The sequence below is a fragment of the Dipodomys spectabilis genome, unplaced genomic scaffold (assembly GCF_019054845.1).
Source record: "Dipodomys spectabilis isolate Male_0828 unplaced genomic scaffold, ASM1905484v1 ptg000162l, whole genome shotgun sequence".
Taxonomy (NCBI): domain Eukaryota; kingdom Metazoa; phylum Chordata; class Mammalia; order Rodentia; family Heteromyidae; genus Dipodomys; species Dipodomys spectabilis.
The window spans coordinates 880,511-895,629 of NW_024870839.1; the positions used below are offsets into that span (position 1 = coordinate 880,511).

Genomic DNA, 15,119 nt, shown 5'->3' on the forward strand with positions numbered 1-15,119 from the left:
AGCTTTTCCTCCATTTACCTATTTTTCCTACATTTTATGTTTTTCCTTCTCAGATTATTTTTCTAACCGATACGACTTCAACTTAACCTTTTTGAGCTTATCCTATTTTACAAACCTATCCTATTTTACAAATGTTAAGCCTTTATTTCAAGTATTATATAAGCTATATAACTTACCTTGACCTTAGCCATTTTTTTAGCTTATTCTATTTTACAAATTAAGGAGTGAGTATTTCAAGTATTATTTTACTTGGGACTGTTATTTACCAGATGTCTCTAGTGTAATTCCTTCAGTGAGAAACAGAGTGCTGCCTTGGGTTTGAAAGACAGAGAGATGGTCCCCTGGAAGTAAGTAGACCCTGAGAGGCAGCGATTTGCTTAGTGACTGTAAATCTCAGTGTTAATACCTTCAGTACTAGCACACACTATTCTTTTTCTACTCTGCTCCTTCTTCTTTGTTCTGAAGGAACTATTCACCTGACTTTTGCTGCTGGAATGCTAATCATGTAGACTCAGGCCAGAATCAATATTGCAAAGGAAGCAGAATATTTATCAATACAACTAGATATACAGGGAGTACTCTAAACCTATTGAGATCAAGATCAGCCTGTGAGAAAGGACTCATCCTAGTTGATCTTGTAAATGTGTCCGATAATTGAGGCACAAAAGAATTATAGTTTGGAGACATGGTAGACTCAAAGAGGCTGCTAAAGAGGGCTACATCCCAATCCCAGATTCTGTGCTACCTTATGTGCTACTGTATATTAGAAAAGGCACTTTGCAAATGTGGCCATAATAGGGATCTTGAGATAAAGGGGATTATTATAGAATATCTGGAGCATATCCAGTCACATGGGTCCTTAAGACAGAGACAGAGGGTCAAAGTGAGAAACAGAGCTATAGCAACATAAGCAGAGGTTGAACTGATGTGGGGCCATGAGCCAAGAAATGCAGCCAGCCTCTAGACAACCACAAAAAGTCAGGAAATGGATTCTCCCCTGCAATCTCTCCCCAAAACTAGCCATGTCCACTGATTCTAGATTTCTACATTCCAAAACCAAATGATAATAAATCCATGTTGTTTTCAACCACTAAGTTTGTGATGCTTTATGATAACCGCGACAGGAAAGAAGCATCTCAGTGCTATCAATAACTCTGGCATTGAAAAGCATCTATAGACTATAGATGAGATCCCATGTATCTGTAACGTTTAAAGCAAGAACTGAAAAGTATTCCTGGAAAGGGCAAAGTAAGATGGGAGAATGGACTCAGAATGCTATCAAGAATTCATTACAACCAAGTGGATCACACTTGTCATATCAGCTACTTGGGAGTCTGAGGTCCAGAGGATCACTGTTTCAGGCTGGCCCAGGAAGATCATGAGATTCCCTCCTCTCCCCCGCAGCTCAAGCAAGAAGAACCTGGGCGCAGTGGCCATACCTACAATCCAACTACACATGGAACATAAACAAGAGGACATAGTCCAGACAACCTGAGTGAAAAGTGAAAGAGACTCTATTCAAAATCAGAGAGAAGTGTGACCCCTGAATTTAAACTACAGTATCAATCAGTCAATCAATCAATAATAAATAAATAAGTTTCTTAGGCAATGGCACAGAGTTTGGAGGGAAGAAAGCCAGGAGAGTAAATTCACCATCACAGTAAATTCACTACAGACAGTATGTACTCAGCTAAGGAGAAAAGGCCCTTAACAATACTGTTTTGTGTGTATGTAAGTCAGTCCTAGGGCTTGAACTCAGGGCTTGGGCGCTATCCTTGAGCTTTTTTGCTCAAATCTAGCCCTCTACCACTTTACCCACAGCTCCACTTCCACTTTGGTGATTAACTGGAGGTAAGAGTCCCACAGACTTTCTTGCCTGGAACTTGCTTGAAACTACAATCCTCTGATCTCAGCTTCCTGAGTACCTAGGATTATAGGCATGAGTCACCAGTGTCTGGCCCTCAACAATATTCTTTACTGGAATTAGGAGACCAGAAATTGGTAGACATACAGTTCATCTTACTTCTACATCCTTTTTTCTATTCTTTACTTTTTCTTTTAGTCTTTAGCTCTTTAAAAAAGAAAATTCCCCAATTACCTACTAACTCAGATATACTAAGGCTAAGTAAGCAATTAAAGGGCTTCTGCAAAAGAAAAGAAAATAGCTGTCTTTCAAGATCACATGTTTTAGCATTTGGAAAAAAGAAGAAGAGTTGGAAAAGGAGAAAAAATATTAAAAGAGGGGCTGGGAAGGTGGCTCAGTGGTAGAGCGCTTGCCTTGCATGCCTGAGGCCCTGGGTTCAATTCCTCAGCACCACATAAACAAAAAGAAAAAAGCCAGAAGTGGCGCTGTGGCTCAAGTGGTAGAGTGCTAACCTTGAGCTGAAGAGCTGAGGGACAGCACCCAGGCCCAGAGTTCAGGCCCCACGACCGGACTCAAAAAAAAAAAAATTTTTTTAAAGACCAACATAAGGAAAACTATCAAAATTCCAGCAAGTGTAATTAGTGAGCAATATTGTCATCTGTAAATTGGGGATAACAACAAGCCACTGGAGATTAGTATCTGATAAAATATGATGATATGTGCCTGGAGATGACAGTGTGGGGGGCCCTGGGCTCCTGGGTACAAGGGGGGGGGTCTGACTCAAGAGTATGTTTCAGTAACTTCCCAGCCTAGGTTTTCCAGGACAACTTCAGTTTTATTTCCCACAATTCTATCCACAAATCACTCAGAAGCTCCCGAAGTGGCAAGCAGCATATTCAGTCAGAAGCACTGAACTCACAACCACAGCTGCCCCTGCCCTAGGGTCACAGCACGGGACACCACTGCAGCAATGTCTTCATTTGAACATGATCACACTGACAGCTGCAGGGAGGGCCTTAAGCTCATTGGAAGAGTCCAGTGAAATAATACATATGACATAAAAGGGCTCAACAATGGCAATCATAGTATAGTCCCCATACAACTCACTTTCCCTGAGTCCCAGCATCTTTTGCTGTCACCCTATGACAAAAAGGCCTAGGGTTCACCCTTCTCTCAACACACAACTTACACCTCTTACACACAGCTTCATGTTGGACCCACGTAGACACTGCATAGACAAGAAGTAGCCAAATACATTTTTTTAAAAGGTTAAAATTAGTTTTTTAAACTCAGAAGTACATTGTTACTAACAATCTAAATAGTGATATAAAACAAACAAAAAAAGCCCAGAATCATGTAATAATTTTTACATTTGAAGAATTGTTTGATGTCTTGCTAGTTATAACAATAAATAACATGATCTTTAACAACTACGTTCAGGCCTATGGCCTATACCTGTAATTCTAACTATCAAGAAGCAGAAATCTAAGGATCACAGTTGGAAGCTAGCTCAGACAGGAAAATCTATGAGACTCTAATCTCTACTAAACTACAAAAAAAGGAAAGAAGAAAGAGAAAGAAAGAAAGAAAGAAGGAAAGAAAGAAAGAAAAAGAAAGAAAGAAAGAAAGAAGAAGAAAGAAAGAAAGAAAGAAAGAAAGAAAGAAAGAAAGAAAGAAAGAAAGAAAGAAAGAAAGAAAGAAAGAAAGAAAGAAAGAAAAGCCAGAAGTGAAGCTGTGGCTCAAGTGGGTAGAGACTAACCATGAGCAAAAGAAGTTCAGAGACAGGGCCTAGCCCTGAGTTTAAGCCCCAAGACTAAGACACACACAATCACACCACACACACACACACACACACAAATAGAACTGTGTCCAGTTTGTTAGGTAATTACACTGACAACCAAGACTTTCCAGAAAAGCCCATTTGGGGTAATTTGCATACTAAGAAGATAAAATAAAAACAGAATTTCAACTGCATTCAGAAGTGCTTTGGTGGTTAGATTTGGCCTTGGAGGCAGGTTGACTTTAAACATTTGGTCATGTGACAATATCTATCTCTAATAGAAATTAAGTATTGACTGCTGGAATTTTTTTCTTTTCTTTTTTTTTTTTACATTTGAACATTCTCACAAATTAACACATGCAGCAGCCACACTATGGGGCTTTCCTCACTAATTCAGCAGACAACAGAACTGCAGAGATTCTTAAACAAGAACTAAAAATGTTCAAGGGATTACTGTGCAGGTGAAATCATATAATAAAGGTCAACTCCCAAGTATGAAGCCTAGCACCTGGGTAAAAGGTGGCTCTCAGTATGCACGCGCACACGCGTGTGCACACACACACCTGCCTTTAAGGTTCCAGACGTCAATTTTCCTGTGCAAATACCATAGCACAAGTTTTTCGATGTTTGAACTTTGCAACTTTTAATCCAAAAATATGGAATACTGTAGTGACCTCTCTCCCTAGTCCAGCATCCTAAAGACTATGCTCTGACCCAAAACCAGAGAAAAATTCAAGAGTAAATGTGTGTGGAGGGAGGGGGAGGGGAGATCCAGAGCCCATTGGTTGGCTTGTTCCAGAAGCTGCCCACCACAGTCTGCACGGGGGGGGGGGGGGGGGGGGGGGGGGGGGGGGGGCGGGGGTCCTTTGCTTCCCAGGCTGGGGGAGGGGTGGGGTGGGCTCCTCACAGCCCCCCCTTCCCCTCCTTCCACACTGGTTCTTCCAGGGGCAGGCCTGGCTGGACCACACAGTCATCCTGAGGCTGAGGAAAGGCGCTGAGGGCTGCCTGCCCAATGACACCAGCCCTTTGGCCTGGCAAAGCCTGGACAGCTACAGCCAGAGGAGGGAAGAGGAACCCCCAGAGTTGGGGGGGGGGGGAGGGAGGAGAAGAGGAGGGAGGAGGGGAAAAGGAGGAGGGAGGAGGGAGAAGGCAGGAGGAGGGCAGAGGAGGGAGGAGAAGGAAGAAGGGAGGAGGGAGAAGGGGATGAGGGAGGGGGAAAGAGGAATTAGAGAGGAGAGAGGGAGGAAGAGAGAGGAGGAGGGGGGAGTCTGGTGTGGACCGGCTTCCTGGCTGGGGGAAAGGACGAGTTGGCCGCGGGGAGGCAGCGCCCCCACCCCGGGCCGGCCGGCCACACCGACGTGGGCACTGCCCGGGTGCCCAGGTGCGCGGCGGCGGGCGCGGCCCCGCGGGAAGGGGCCGTCGGGGCGGAGGTCCCGCGGGGCGCGGGGGTCACCCACCTTTCTGACTCTGCGGGCCGTGTAGAGCCCCAGGCCGTCCTGCACCCCGGAGGACTTCAGGGAGAAGCGGTCGGGCACGTAGAGGCCCAGCATGGCGCGGTCCTCGCCCCGCGCGTCCGCGCCTCGGCGCCGGGCCCCGGGACACGACACGTGGGGACTTGGGGTGCGGGATGGGCGGCGGCGGAGGGGAAGAAGCCGGCGGGGAAGGAGGAAATGGAGTTTTCCTCCCACAATCCCCACCTCTCCGGCGAATCCAGGATCCCCCGCGGCTCAGCCCCTCCTCGTCCGGGGGTCTGGCGGGGCCCGAAGCCGCCGCGGGGCGCGGGCCGGGCTCCAGGGTGAGGGCCGGCGCTGGGGGAGGGGAGGAAGAGGGGATCGGGGACGCGGGCCGGACTTGGGGAGCTCAAGCTGAGCACCGGGGGGGGGGGGGCGCAGAGTAGCGCGGGAGAGGGGGAGGCCGCAGGCTGGACTGAGGGGCGCGGGCCGGGCTGGGGGGCGCGAGGGCGCGGGCCGGGGTCGCGGGCCGGGCGCACTGGGACGTGGGGAGGGGGGGCCGGCTCTGAGCGCCGCGCGCTGATTGGTCGGAAGTTGGCGGCGCGGACCCTGGAGAGCCCCGAGCCCCCCAGCGCCCGGCTCCCCGGCTGCCGGCCTTCTCGCCCTGGCCCAGCCCGAGGTGTCCAGGCCTCGGCCGTCCTCCGAACCCCACTCCCTGGCGGGTCGGTGTTCGCGCTGGGCTTCGGAGCCAAAGCGGAAAGGGCAGACTCAGCCGCGCGCATCCTCCCGAAGCCAAGCCGGCGGCCGCGGGCAGAACCCTGCCGAAGCCTAGGAAATTTCCACGCTTCCCCCAAGGGGACTCCTTGCGGACTGGGGGAGGCTGGAAGGGATACCCTAACAATAGAAGCCGGTCCCCCTACGGGGGAAATATGGCTACAGGCTTGGCTCGGTGTCTTCAATAAAGCTTGTTGGGTGGACAGAGTGATCTGGTGATGAAAAACCCCTTTCATCCTGCAAGACCAGCTGTCTACTTTCGTGTATTTTCAGTTTTTCTACCCAAAAGTCTATTTGGAAATAATTGGATGTTCAAAGTTGACGTTCTTGGGAATCATTCATCACACGGGCAGGCGATTTAGGCAGAAGTTTAAGATGAGGAACACACATCATGGGGAAAAATTCACGGGGTCTTCAGGATTTCAGATAAACACCGCCCAAAGCTCCCAAATAGACGTTTTTGATGTAAGATAGAAAATATATATGATTTTTTTTTAAAAAGTCAGGGAGGGGGTATCATGTAAGTGTAGCATTACAAATCTCAGAGTAGTTTTGTCTGGGGAGAAAAGAACAATGACTTGACCATGCTTCCATTTTGATGCCTTTGACCTGCCGTAGAATTGGACCTAACGGCTGGATGGAGGAGTGAATCAATAAGTAAAACACAAAACTGGGGCTGGGGGTGGACTTAGTGTTAGAAGATGGCCTTGAAACATGTAGTAGATGTTCAGTAAACTGTCATGTTTGAGGGTTTACTTGTTTTCGAGCCAGGGATTGGTAAAAGTTCATAGGAGACAGGAGTGTAAAAGCAAAGGTTTATTAGGATTCCCTGTGACAGTGAGCATAGCTTCCTGAGAACCGGTGGGAATGGAGTTTACACCTTTAGTTAGGGTACTTTTGATGGCTTTTAATGGACCCTATTGTCTGAATCCCCCTCTCTCTCCCTCTTCTCTCCTCTCTTCTCCCTCTCCTCTTTCCTCTTCCCTCCTCTCTTCTCCTCCTCTTCTCTCTCTCCTCTCTCTCTCCTCCCTCTCCCTCTTCCCTCCTTTCTCCTCTCCTCTCCTCTCTGTCTCTCTTCTCTCCTCTCTCTTCTCACCTCCACCTGTATTTCATCTGGTTCATTTTTACATTCTACCTGACCAGTTTCACAGGCTTTGCTCACCTCTGTATTCTACCTAGCCCATGCTATTTTCTCTCCCTGCCATATCTCCTTCCATGATCTTCTTCACATAAATAGTTCTGGAAAGAAAGTTGTTTCAGATGATGATCTGAGAATTTCTTACTAGTCTGCTGAGCATGGAACTCATTCTTTGCTGTGGCTCACAAGCATCTGCAATAAGTAGCTTTTTCAGGGGTCCTTTGAAGCAGGGCTTACACCCATCCTGGCTACATACCCTGGATCCAGGTGGAACTATCGTTGAACCCAGAGAGGGGACCCTGGCATTTTCCCCTTGGGATTCAGCAATTTCCTTCCCAGCTGATTGAAAAGCAGCCAATCAGGGACTTGTAGCCTATAGAATTTGCAGATGACAGGATGAACTCATAAACCAAAACCCGCCTGGCAAAGGATGAAGGCAGGGAGCTACAAAAGAATGAGTACATCTCCTTAGAGGAAGCAAAAAGGAGACCCACCAGTCAGAAAGTTCTCCAAGTCTCACTACTGTTTAGCTCCAGGCCCCACTTTGTAACCTCTTTTTAACCTAGAAGACAGCCATGATGGTGGAAATGGGCTGAAGAGTTGTCTTCCTAGGCCAAGTCTATGCCATGGGCTCTTTCTCTGTCCTGTTTCTTTTCTAATATATTTTCCTATCACCTTTACCATGTTCACATCTTGTTTTAATTACTCTCTTGCCAAATACAAGGACCGAGGTCAACTTAGCTACCCCAAATTTCAGGTAACATAATTGGTATTTTGGCCAAGAATTTCTGACATATTTACCAGAAGGTAATAATTTGTTAAGACACAACCTTTCCACCAGCCTCAAGCCCTGCTCACTTCTCGGTCAAATTCTCTGACAGATGTCTCTGAGCACAGAAGTTTCCATAGCTTCTTTAATGCTTTCAGCCTGATACAACCCTCATGGCACACGACCTTTGGGGTGCCATAGCTCCATTTTGGTTGTCTCAAGAAAGTTGCTAAATTAAAATATGTTCATGTCTGAGTGCAGGAATCCTTACTCAATACAAAAAAAGTAAAAAATAAAATATTAGACCAAACATGGAATCAATAAAATAAGAAACTTTCCAAATCTTTTATGAATCTTGGTCAGAGATTTGTCTTACAATGGACACAAGTATTCAGTGTATTTCATGAAAGCATGCAACGTTTTTGTGTATATTAAGTGGAATCTTTTGAACATCAACTAACTAAAACATAGGAACAAGCAATAAAAAGCTTTTTATTATTCCATTGCAATACATAAAAAAGATATGCTTGCCAAATCGACATGTACAAAACTGACCGGAAATTTGATTTTGAAGCTTCTAAGACATGGTAGTACAATGAGTCATTTCTTAAAGCTTTAAAAGCTAGAGTGACCTTTAAATATTATCTTTGAAAGACGGGAAATTAAAAGTCTGCTTTATATCAAAAGTTTAAATGCAGTCTTAAAAAAGTAAATAAGAATATCAAAAAGTTGATATTCAAAGCATTATCATATACCTGATTTACTTATGCTAGAAATACATGGCACAATATTGACCCAAGAGAAATGGTTCCAAATATATTTCTCCTTAGTGTCAAATTTGCCTTTGGGAGGACTTTTTTTCATTTTCATTGTTAGACCTAAGTAACCAAAGTTTGCTGTACTTAACTACATTCAAGCTGTGTACTTATCAATGTATTGTATTTTCATTAAGGGGAAGACTTGAATTACAATTTTACATGAAGTATTTTAGCCATACATTCTAGTCAATCCTTTTAACTGTGTCTGTGTTACTAGGGATTTTATTTCCTAGTGTCATGGTAGAGTAAAAGCTTCACTGGGAAAACAAAACACCAAGATTTACTTATTTTTAGTTTCCTGAAAAATCCAGAAGTGACACTGTGGCTCAAGTGGTAGAGCATTAGCCTTGAACAAAAGAAGCTCAGGGACAAGGCTCAGGCCCTGAGTTCAAGCCACAGGACCAAGCAAAAGAAAGGGAAAAAAATAAAGAAATAAAGAGAGAGAAAGGAAGGAAAAGAAAGAATGTCCAGACATGGTGACATGTGTAATCCCAGCACTTAAGGGACAGAGGCAGGAGAATCAGGAGGCCAGCCTAGATGACTTATTGAGGTGCTGTCTCAAAAATGAAGAAAAAAAAACACAGTAAGGGTGTCTAATTCTTATTCTGAAACCTGAAAAAACAAAATCTGAACATTAAGTCCCCCCTTCATCTCTGAGTTCTACAACATACTTGTAGTGCCAAGGAAGTATCATAAAAATCCTTTTAAAAGTTAGCAAAAAACTTACAGGCTGTTGGAAATAAAGTCAATTAAGCTGTAAAATGAAAATTGAAGAAACAAGTGCTGGTCATTTCACCCCCAAATACCATGCCATGCTGTTCATAACAGGAATCTCCCTTCCCTCATCTGCCCCCCTCCCGAGGGTGGAGGCGGGGGGGGGGGGGGGGGGGGGGGGTGTTGAACAAACATGGGAGGAGGAAACCAAGGTTAAGCTTCTGAATACCAAGTGCCTAGAATGTACTAGATCCCAATCTAGATTATTCCTATCTGTTACTTGTAAGCCCCAATAACCCTACTGAAGTTCCAGCAAGAAGGGAATCCATAAAAATGTGAGTGAAGGGGAGGGAGAGGGAGAAAGAGTGTATTATTTTTTAAAAAGGAAGCAAGCGTTATTGGTGAAACATACTGTCATCTGGGACTGGGAATATTTCAGTAGACCCACAAGTTCCCATGAAAGAATCATAGTCCAATAGAAATGCTAAAAAATAATATATGCCTATAGTTTAAATATTAATTTCCAATGAAGATGACTTCTAATCATATAACTCTAATTTTTAAAAAAAGATACTTTCATATCTTATTCTCATATTTCAGCAAGACCAAATATTTCTGGCAATATTCAACTCCTTTATAAACCAAAAATATCTATCAAGTGACACAGAAAGAGGAACAACAACTCTTTTATGGCTTGACAGTGGACACAAGAAGTGTCCTAATTAGATCATCCAAAGTCCAGAACCATTCCAAAAGACAGATAAAAAAGATATACAATCCCCACACTCAAAGAACTCACAATAAACAGTCCATATGGAACATTTTCTGATCATATTCTTGGGGTCCCTAACCTGAAGTCAATAACATGAGCCCTGGGAAGAAGAAAATAGAGAAGAGTACTCAGGAAACAACATGGATAAACAGGAAATCCATCACTCTCCTGGGAGGAAAAAGATCAATGGGTACTTAATATCAAATTTAACAAAAGATTCAAAATACAAACAAATGCTTCTCCTGCTAATCTAAATTTGGGAAGAAAGGAAAAAGGGCAAATTGTTATTTTCTTCTCTCAAACAGACATGGCAAATAGAGATCTTGAATTGTCCATCTTAATAAGGGGGTTATGGTTTGGTGGTGAAATGTGTCCCCAAAAGTTATGTGTTGAAGGTTTGGTTGCCAGTCTGAGGTGCTATTGGGAGTTAGAAAGAACCTCTAAGAGATGAGATTAGAAGAAGAAAGGAAGGTCATTGGGGCATGCTCTTGAAGGAGATTGCCTCTCTTTCTCTCTCCATATATGTATATATATGTATGTACATCTGTACATATATATACACATATGTACATATGTGTTTATTTGTCATGACTCAAAACAAAACCAAACAAAAATTCAATACACAAATAAACTCAAAACGACAGGAAAACATAATCCAGTCATGGTGGCACGTGTAACCCCAGCACTCCAGAGTCAGAAGCAGGAGAATCAGGAGGCCTGCTTGGACCACTCATGGAGACACTGTCAAAGAAAAACGGGGGAAAAAATCTGAGTAGGGATATCAGATTATTACTCTTAGAGATGATAGAGAGCTAGCTAGATAGATAGACAGATAGATGTGTAGATACTCCTGTAGGTAGATGTATAGATAAGTAGATCGATACATAGATATGCCTTTCCTTTGTAAAAAGACTTGGTTCAGATCTGCCACAAGTATTCCTAGAATTCCTGATCGTGTACCGAGCTTGAAGAATAAGTGCTGTTAGTTATCAGACAGCAGACAGACACACAGTGCATGAAAATATTCCTGCAATCGGTGCCACTTCAGAGTGGGTAAAGGAAGCCTATTTAAATGGATACAAAGGTATCTCATGCAGCCTGTAGTTGTGACCCATGGAAACAGTGTGAATTTGGGCAAGAGGATATCTTTCTTTTTTTGGGGAGGGGTCGGTCATGGGGCTTGAACTCTGGGCTTGGGCGCTGTCCCTCAGCTCTTCAGCTCAAGGCGAGCACTCTACCACTTGAGCTACAGCGCCACTTCCAAGAGGATATCTTTCTATAAAGGAGGTTTCATAGAATTTCTGTCACTAGGAAGGGAACACAGAGATGGGACAATCAGACTGGAAACTGAGCATACTGGTCCTGCAGAGTAATGCAAAAACAGTGCAGAACTCACAGCAAGAAAAAAAATGTTTATTAAAAAGGAAGCCTATTGAAAGCATCCATTTGTTGGTAAAACTCAACATAACATACTGCAAGCCTATAAGCAAAGACAGATTCAGCAGCAAGATTCCAGAGGGTAGACATTGGCAGGACAGCTTGGCCTGCAAGAAAAATTGTGAGGAGCATATTGAACAATAATAGACACAGGAAGGAAAGAGAGCCAGAATTGATCTTTGTACTTAAGGCTAGGAAATGGAAAAATGATGAAGCCACTTCAATATATGTAGGAAAATGTACACCAAGCAAATCATGAAATCCACATGAGGAACAAGCTGTAATTTCTCACCCTGAGAAAATGAGCTCTTAAGCGAGTCCTTCATTAGGTGCTAAAATGGCTTTTCCAGAGTTGATCAATTATCAACACTGTCTCTCTTTCCCAGAGCATCTGGTAGCCAAAACAAACTTCTCCTTATGGAGAAATTTTAGTTCTTTAGTGGTTCTCCATTGCTGCCATGCATGAGTACACGGGCAACTCCTATAGCTCTCACCAGTCCCAAACACAATTTGGATAATTGTAGGGAATTCCAGCAGCTATATTGTCACCTAGTAGAAGCTCATGACCATGAGAATGGTAGTTCATGCTCCTCATCCTACTATTCAGGAAAGTGAGATTGGAGTACCATGGTTTGAGACCAGCTTGGGCAGGAAACTCCTTGAAACTCTTAGCACCAATAAACCAGTAAAAAGCTGGAAGTGGAGCTGTGGCACAAGTGTTAGAGGGCCAACCTTGAGCATAAAAACCTCAGGGCCCAGGACCTGAGTTCAAGTCCTAGTATTGGTACACCAAAAACCCATGCCCAGTACATATTTTTTTTTCAGGTAAGGGGTAGGTTTATTCATCGTTCTGGCTGGCACCAGGCCATGTCGGCCCTCCACGCGCTGGGGAAAGGCCTGGGAGAGACCTGGGAAAGAGCTGGGAAAGAGAGAGAGCTGGGAAAAGAGCTGGGAAAGAAAGTTGGGAAAAGAGGGCGTCTGGGCCTGGGCTAGGCCTTATCTAGGGTATAGGCTGAGAAAGGTGTGGCTACATCAAATTCAGATGTGACCTCAGCGGATGCAGATGTGACCTCTTCCAGGTGTGCTAGTTGCTTAGGTAACCCAAGTACTGGGTGGAGACTTTGCTGCGAGAAGGATAGAGTCTGCTTACCAACCAGGATCAGACCTTACATTCCAGCCTTTTAATAATCATGAAATAGGGCGTGGATTCTCTCTGACAAGGGGCGTTGACATTAGGGGTAAAAGGCTGGAATTTGGTCTCCTCCCAGAAAAGGCAGCCAGAAGCAGCTGTCCCTTGGTGGCGTGAGTCCTTAGATGAAGTCTGGAGAAGTCTCATGTGGCATTGAGGGTCTGGAAAAGAAATAATAGAGAGCAAATAAGTGGCAAGAGGAAGGACTTGGGGCTGAAAAATGTTGGTAGAAATGTCCCTAGCTACTTCTGACATCTGGTGACTAGGTAGAGAAGTCAGGTAACAAAGGCAAGAATATAAATTCCTGTTCAGTTAATAGGTACACAGGTATAGACATTAGATGGGCAGGCTTCTTACTTCTACTGACCTCCTGGCTCTGGTTAATTTTGAAAGGGCAGGCACAAAGTGGCTGATATGACATCATCTCCTCTTACTCCTCTCCATGTTCCCTTGTTCCCCATACTGGCTGAGTCTAGGTGCTCTTTGCTGGGATGGCTTGTCCCAGTTGGTATTCAAGGAGGTTTGAACTCAAGGCCTGGGCACTGTCCCTGAGCACTTCTGCTCAAGGTTAGCACTGAACCACTTTGAGTTATAGTACCACTTGCAGTGTTTGCTGGTTAGAGTCTTGAGCCATGCTTCCAGCTTGGCTCTTTGCAGGTTAGATGGGAGATGGAGTCTTAGGAATTTTTTAGCCCGGGCTGGCTTTGAACTGCCATCTTTGCCACAAAAGCCCTTCATTATTTCCAATTAAAGCAACAAGGAGATCAAGTAGAATAAGTAGAGTTTACCTGGTTCTTATCAAGAATTGACCAACAAATATTCTGAAATGGCAAAACTTGTTAGTTGTGCTGAGAATCTTAACACAGATATGCCCAATATTTTAGAACCACGTAGTCAGTACTAGAATACACAACACCAAACAAAAAAGGCAAAACTCAAAACCTAAAATTTTTGACAACAATGTGTAGACATCTTTGCTAACAAAGCACATCAGATGGTTGGCCCTCAGTTACCCGGGCCTGTGAAAATAGCAACTTGTTAACAAGGCACATTAGAATAGATGGATGGAGGAGTAAGCTTAGTGGACGGTTAAGAGTTAGATGAGACCCAATCCTTAACCCACCATGTGGAGCCAAGATAGCGAACTCAAGATGGCGAATTTCTGAAAAAATGCAAAGAAAACCTAAACAAATGGAAACTGACAATTTTCAAACCTAGAATGGCTTGCCTTTGAGAGGGAACCTAGACGGGGGTCCCCGGGACCCAGCCTGCATCGCACTCTTCAGGGCATAATCCAAAATGTTGTAGAAAAGAGAAAGAGAGAGATAGGGAAAGTTGGACATGAATGGCAGAGAGAGAGCAAAGAGAGCCTGAAAGTGAACAGACTTCTGACCATTTACCATTGCAGTAGCAAAAACTGTCTACATCTGAGAATGGCATAAAATTGAGGCACTCTGGCTTTCCAGGGAGCGCAGGAGGCATTTCAAAGGGGTTTCACCGCTCAGGCGTGATTCGCAGCACCCCATTAAATGTGTAGGAGAGTCAGTCTGGTGAGTGAAGGAGAGCTGACCATGCAGAAGTGCCGTCCTGACTTCCCCCAGAGCCCTCTAGAGAGAAATGGCCAAGTCCCCAAAGCCAAGTGTCCTCAGCTTCAGAGGTGCCTGGCCTTTCAGCTAAAGGCCATAGGAGCTCTCTGGTGAGGCGCCACATCTGGACAGAGACTGAGTGACAGAGAACTGTAGAGAAGTGGTGTGGACATGGATGTGAAGGCCAGCAATGGTATAGATGAGCTGTGTCCGCAGCAGACAGACGGGTTCACAAAAGGCTGTCAGAACGGTGGGTATGCCTCAGAGCAAAAAAAGGGAGGGGGGAGAAAAAAACAGAGAGGAATCCCACCTATCCTGACTTTAAGCCCTTGCTGGGTTTTTAAAAAGAGGTTGCCATACCACGCACATGGTATTCAGGTAAGGGGTAGGTTTATTCATCGTTCTGGCTGGCACCAGGCCATGTTGCCCATTCACGCAGTGGGGAAAGGCCTGGGAGAGACCTGGGAAAGAGCTGGGAAAGAGAGCTGGGAAAAGAGCCCCAGTACATCTTATCCTCTATGTTGTAAGCAGCTACAGCTCATCACCCTCTTGAAAATGCACCTACCATTAAAATGTGTTCTAAACGGACCCCAAGATGTGGAAACAAGAGATCTCTCTTTTTTTAAAACTGTTTTACTTTGTGATTACTGTCTTTATGTATGGTGTTTTCGAGTGTATATCTTCAGGAGGGTTAGGGGAGGGTACAGAACTCAAAGGGAACAGGGTGAAAAAGTGAAGCAATGGAGCTCATCGGACACTGATGAAAGTGAACTATAAAACTGGTGGATGGAGATGGGAGGGAGGGACTGGGAGAGAGCAAGGGAACA

At 44.6% G+C, this 15,119-nt stretch overlaps 1 protein-coding gene across 2 annotated transcripts in view; it reads right to left on the reverse strand.

Annotated features, from left to right (window-relative positions):
* Prdm5 (PR/SET domain 5) overlaps nt 1-5,276 on the reverse strand; it is a 131,576-nt gene extending 126,300 nt beyond the window's left edge. For both annotated transcript variants that reach the window (XM_042692983.1, XM_042692982.1), the window contains exon 1: nt 5,102-5,276. In XM_042692983.1, coding sequence (XP_042548917.1) covers nt 5,102-5,194 — 93 coding nt within the window. In that variant the 5' untranslated portion in view covers nt 5,195-5,276. The remainder of the gene's footprint in view (nt 1-5,101) is intronic.
* Between the last annotated feature and the right edge of the window lie 9,843 nt (nt 5,277-15,119).